The following is a 5,912-nucleotide window of genomic DNA, read 5'->3' on the forward strand; positions in this document are numbered from 1 at the left end:
CCCCCACTAACACAAAACATGGGTCAGTTCAAGGACAAACTCCCTAAAATGTTTAGATTTGGGGTAAATATTCAGACTGGTATTTGTCAGTAGCTATAGGCTACTGTTTTTGACATGCAGCCTATAGCAAAAGTTAAGCTATGTAAAAGATTTGGAAAAATGAGTGTTGGTCAGCTTAGAGATAAAATGAAGTTGTAGAACGTAAGAATGGTGCTAAACATATCTGACAGCAGGTATTACAGTATATGAATCTGATTCAATTTCCTCCTAATTTCTATAAAATGTATAAAATAAAATGTCAGAAGTAATGTCCAGTGCTGAACTGAATATTGAATATTGTTTTCATTTTGCAGCGTTCGATATTTTTCATATCTAAACTATGTTTGTTAACATTAAATATTTTATAGCTTAGTCAACGATGACAACACTTCAATCAAAAGTAAAAAGTGCAGTCTGCAGTCAGTGCATGCAGTGGTGACATTAGTCGTCCAATAATGATGCCGACATTCACTGTCATGCGCAATAGCACAATGCATGCAGGCGCGGGACGATGGCCGTCGACAATTTTCTCTTTGGCCAGTGCATCCTTTATTTTTTAGCATTTATTTTCGGGTTTATCGCCGTTGTGCCTCTATCTGAAAACGGCGATGACTTTCAGGGGAAATGCCTGCTGTTTACTGAGGGAATGTGGCAAAACGAGAACATGACGGTGGGGAAACAGCGCTTTATAGTTGAAGAATGGGGACCAGAGTCGTCCTGCCGCTTCATCACTTTCGTGGGCATCGTGTCTCTCATCCTCTCAGCCGTACAGGCGTGGCGGACCTTTTTCTTTCTCTGCAAAGGCCACGAATAGTAAGCCCTTCCATCAAATTGATTATTAAATCACACCAACGTTTCAAGTTGTAAATGATGTTAATTTCTGTCCGCATCTCTTTGCAGCTCTCTTTTTCATGCCTTCTTGAATCTTCTCCTGTCCCTCTTGGTGGTTTTTATAGTGTTTGTGGCCGGTACTATCTCCAGTGTTGGCTTCAGTGAATGGTGTGACGCTGTCACTGAAAATGGGGCCATGCCGAGCAGGTAAAATGGTTTTTAACCATTTTGATATTTAGAATTAAGCAATTGCACACATTCAGTAACGTTACTGCACTGCATTTATTTACTGGCTGACTGTCTACAATTTGTCTGTGTACTGTATATAAGATATAAAATAAATATTGGCATGGCTGTGATTGTAAATACTTCCAAAATATAGTCACTTTTTGTATTACTTCTGCTTTAAATTTGGTTAATTTCTCTTTGGCAGTTGTGAGGATCTGCAAGACACAGATTTAGAGCTCGGTGTTGACAACTCCTCCTTTTATGACCAGTTTGCCATTGCACAGGTAAACATTCATCCACAAGTAATATAAATTACAGTCACAAACTGAGCTTTGACAGTATGTATTTTAGTAAATATGTAAATATTTTCTTTTTTCCACAGTTTGGCTTGTGGTCAGCCTGGTTATGCTGGCTGGGTCTAACAGTGATAGCCTTCCTGAAGGTTTACCATAACCACCGACAACAGGAACTGCTAGACAGTCTAGTTCAAGAGAAGGAGCTCTTGCTTGGTCATCCTTTACAGAGGGGTTCTTATATGTACAACAGGAATGCCATGATTTAAACATATTGTACATATCTCACTTAGTCCATTTACAATGCATGAGCTAGTTTCTGAAAGCAGAATTAATCCATCAAGATAAAATGTATTTTTACATTTATAAATAAAACATCTATCAAACATTAGATGAGTCTTAGTTATTAGATTATTTAACTCAAATTATGTTCATTAAATAAATGTTCATGAAACACAAGGCTGAATCCAGAGTTATTTTTTTTTCCACTGTTGTTGTTTAGACAGAACCCTGACATAATTCTCTTCAACCTGTTCATGGAATTATCCCATGTTCACATTCACTCTTATTTTTACAGCATAGGACATAAGACTGGCTGTGAGATATTGTGTTGTATCTCATGCATTAGGAGACTCAGTAAAGCGTAAATAATGAGATGTCATCGCTTTACAAGTTCACTCAGTTGTGAAATGTGAAGTCGACTGCAAATAGAAACTGTACTGCCTTTACTGTACATGGGAATATAATCAGAAATAAATTTGAATAATGGATCTTAATACGGCGTTATTCTTTATGGGACCAGAGTTTATCCTCACTTTTATACAGTCTTTTGCCTGTAGACAACACACACTAGATTGACAAAATATTTGATTGCTTCCTTATTATTGCTGGTCCCTTACATTATAACTTATTTTAAAAATGGGAAACCTAAAATGTATTGTGGTATACTGTTTTGAAATGCAACAGTATTTTATCCGTGGTGATTAATGCAACGGAATTTTATCCGTGCTGATTATTAGGTTCTCAGAGACCCGTCTTATAGAAGCTCAAACCCCTTAAATAATAATCAGCAAAACTATTTATTATTTTTATTCTGATTATTATGTAAATCTTAAGCTGTTCTGTCTTCAAGGCATGTGCTCATGCAACTTACCTTTCATCACAGCATTATGGATTTGCAGTTTCATAGTCTCTATCTCCACCAAGTGGCTGAAAAATAAAATTGCTACACATACAGCCAAAGGAACAACGCATCTCGATTTTCTCATTTCATTCTCGGTCATACATTTAGAATGATTCATTCAGCAGACACCTAAACAATTTAGAAGTGAAAACTACATTACTAGTATTTTTCTTACTACCTGTCATGATATTGAAGAAACCTATTTTAAAACCGGAATGAATTTCTATGATCCGAGAAACACCAGAATAAAAAAATAATAATAAAAAGGGGGATTATAAAGATAATATAAATTTTTTGAATACATTTTTTTTTATTCAAAAAGGTTGAGAACAAAATTTGTAGCAAACATTATATAACAAAATGAAAATCTATTTTTCATACTGTACATCATAAATGTTGTGATGTCTAAAATAACCTTTAGCATTTAAAACAGATCAGTTTTTTTACTTTTATATGGACAAAATTGCATTTTTTTAAAAAAAAAACATTTTAACATTGGCAATGTGTTGGTTATACTGTACAACATTTTTATCAGATGTGTCATTATGTTGTCAGAAAAAAAATTATACTGCAGTTTTTTTTTAATGAAGTTGTGTAATTTCTTGCATGAATTGACTGTTGTTGTTTTTAATGTTTAATTGTTAAGTGCAATGGTGGCAAATTAGTTTCCCTTATGGTGATCAATAAAGTTTTCTAATCTAATCTAAAGCTACATACATACATACATACAATATACATACAGTATATTTTATTACTTTGAAATGCACGTTTCCTCTTTAGTCTATAAGTTCTGAACAAACTTGCGACAAATGATTATGTGAAGTTGACAGTTTTCAAAGAACATGGATTGTCGGTAACAAACTGGATATTTAATTTACACAGGAAAGAGCAGTTTTGATACAGATCTGTCACAGAGGCTAAAAATGTCACTGGTCCTCTCAGAGAATAAGAATGTGGAGGAGCGATGGTTCAGTTCAGTACAGACAGCATTCCACTTATCTCCCTCCCATTTCTCTATACTGGCCTAAAGATGACTTCATAGATAGCATTTGTGTTATCTGAGACCAGTTTTTACCAGTTTGCTGTTTCCTGATATAACATGGTTGCTTAGCAGCCAAATAAACCTATACAAATGTTATAGGCCGTGACTGTTTCCTACACAGTTTATAGCATGATTTCATTTCAAGGTTCATTGAACTATGTGGGTTAATCTTATTGGAGATTGAAGATATTCCACATTACAGTATGCACTTTAGGCAAAATACTTGGCCTGCAAACAACTCATTCCCGTGAGCCTTCAAAAAACAAACAACACAATGCGATCTGATGCTACCACCCGAACTAGCTCTACTTCACAAGAAAGCTTGCTTTTTGAAAAAAATGGTTATATAGAAACTTAAAGGGTTCTGTCAGGCACTTTAAATAGAACATATAGGGGTCCCATCATGGGATTATTTTATGGATTTAGTTCATTCATTTAGTTTTAATTGTAGTTTTATTACATATTATGAATTAAACCGTTTAGAAGCATACATTTTCAATAGAAAAAAAATAACTCATTAAATATGAAAGTATTATGCAGTAATTTAAGACATTTCTACTTTTTGACATGCAAGGCTTCTTTAAAAATCAAGAACCCTAACCACCTTGCTTCTGTAAGAGTGGAACATCACTGTGTGCTTCAGTTACTTTTTTTTTACTTTTTTTTTTTAGTAAATTTCTTCTAAGACTGTTTATATTAAAGATTTTGTAGCTTCATAGAACTCATTGTTTAATCATATTTTAGATTGTGAATTGATGTATTTATACTTACGTTGCTGACGTGACACATTTAGTATGATTTAAAAATGCCCTCTTATACATTGCCCTCCATCACCTCACTGAACGCAGAGGAATGTTAGAAGTTAGGCTAGTTTCACTGTGACTTCAGAGAACAGGTCTTCTGTGTCAACAACAGTCTCTGATTAGACTTTGCAAAGGTAAAAGATGACAGCTTTACAAGTATATCCTGTAGAATGGCATTCATGTCTTTTTGAATCCAGAGTGAATCCTTTCTTAAAGAATACAGTGACATCAGCTTTACATTTTTAGAGTCTTCAACATTAAAGCGATTGTTATTTTAAGTCTATTCATATATATATATATATATATATATATATATGTATGTATGTATTGGGTACAATGGGGAGTGAGTACAATGCCAAACATTTTAATTCTTAATAGTAGGTTACACATTATCTAATGGAATATATACAGTCGTGGTCTGAATTATTGGTAAATATGATCAAAGGTGGTTGCATGTCAAAATAAATCTGCATTGTTTATCCTATAGATCTTTCATAAATGTATATATATATCACGAAAATCTAACCTTTAATTTAAATTCAACTAAGGAATGGGGACTATAAATATGAGGTAACACAAAGGCCAAATACCCTTAATTATTCATCATAATGAGTAAAGCTGTATATATTCTGATGTGAAGCAAAAGATTGGTGAGCTAAAGCAGAACATGACTGTAAGAAAAATGGCTAAAGCTTTGAAAATGCTCATGTCCAACATCAGGGCAATAATTAAGAAGTTCCAATCAACAGGAAATGTTATGAATCTGCCTACGTGTCTTAATGCGTGTCTTAACAAGGAGGATAGTTCGAGAGGCCACAGCTGGAGAATTGCAAAAAATAGTTTAGTCTTGGGGTCAGAAAAAATTTTTATATATATTTTTTATACCTACACATACATCACCAAGATGTTTAGGAGGATTTCAAGAAAAATTCTCTGCTTTCATCCAAAAATAAACTCCAGTATATTCAGTAGTCAGACAAAACTGGAACTTTGAACGGGACGGGGATATGGTCAGAAAAGAAACTAAAAAGAGCTTCTTAATTGGCAGCAAACCCAAATGTGATGTGTTCAGTGCACACAGGGATACAAAAAGTATACCCCATGTGCACGATTAAATATACTGCTGGATCTTTAATGTTAGAGCCTATTTTTCTAATGGAGGTCCTGGACATCTTGTTCAGATAAATGGTATAACAAATACCAACTGATAAACAGATAGCATTAGATTAAAAAAAAATCTAAACTTGACAGCCTACTATAGAAATTTTAAAATGGGCGAATATCAAATATCAACACAAAAATGGGTCACTAAACACAAAATGAAGGTTCTGCCATGACCATTCCAGTCCCCTGACCTGAACCCTAAATGGAGAGTGTATAAACATGGACTTGGAAATTTGAAGGATTGAGAAATTCTGTATGAAGGCTTATTTTACGTATTCTGTATTGCTTTTATGCTCATATTTACCAAGGGTGCCAATATTTCTGACCAC

At 34.2% G+C, this 5,912-nt stretch overlaps 1 protein-coding gene across 1 annotated transcript; it reads left to right on the plus strand.

Annotated features, from left to right (window-relative positions):
• The first annotated feature begins 504 nt into the window (after positions 1-504).
• On the plus strand, positions 505-2,167 carry tmem179aa (transmembrane protein 179a, genome duplicate A). The gene is made up of 4 exons (XM_039693113.2): positions 505-852; positions 940-1,077; positions 1,304-1,382; positions 1,481-2,167. Exons 1-4 carry the CDS (start codon positions 551-553, stop codon positions 1,658-1,660), a joined length of 699 nt encoding a protein of 232 aa, XP_039549047.2. The 5' UTR covers positions 505-550; the 3' UTR covers positions 1,661-2,167.
• Positions 2,168-5,912: the final 3,745 nt, after the last annotated feature.

The sequence above is a fragment of the Pimephales promelas genome, chromosome 13, assembly GCF_988280905.1.
Source record: "Pimephales promelas chromosome 13, fPimPro1.hap1.1, whole genome shotgun sequence".
In the NCBI taxonomy this organism is placed as follows: Eukaryota; Metazoa; Chordata; class Actinopteri; order Cypriniformes; family Leuciscidae; genus Pimephales; species Pimephales promelas.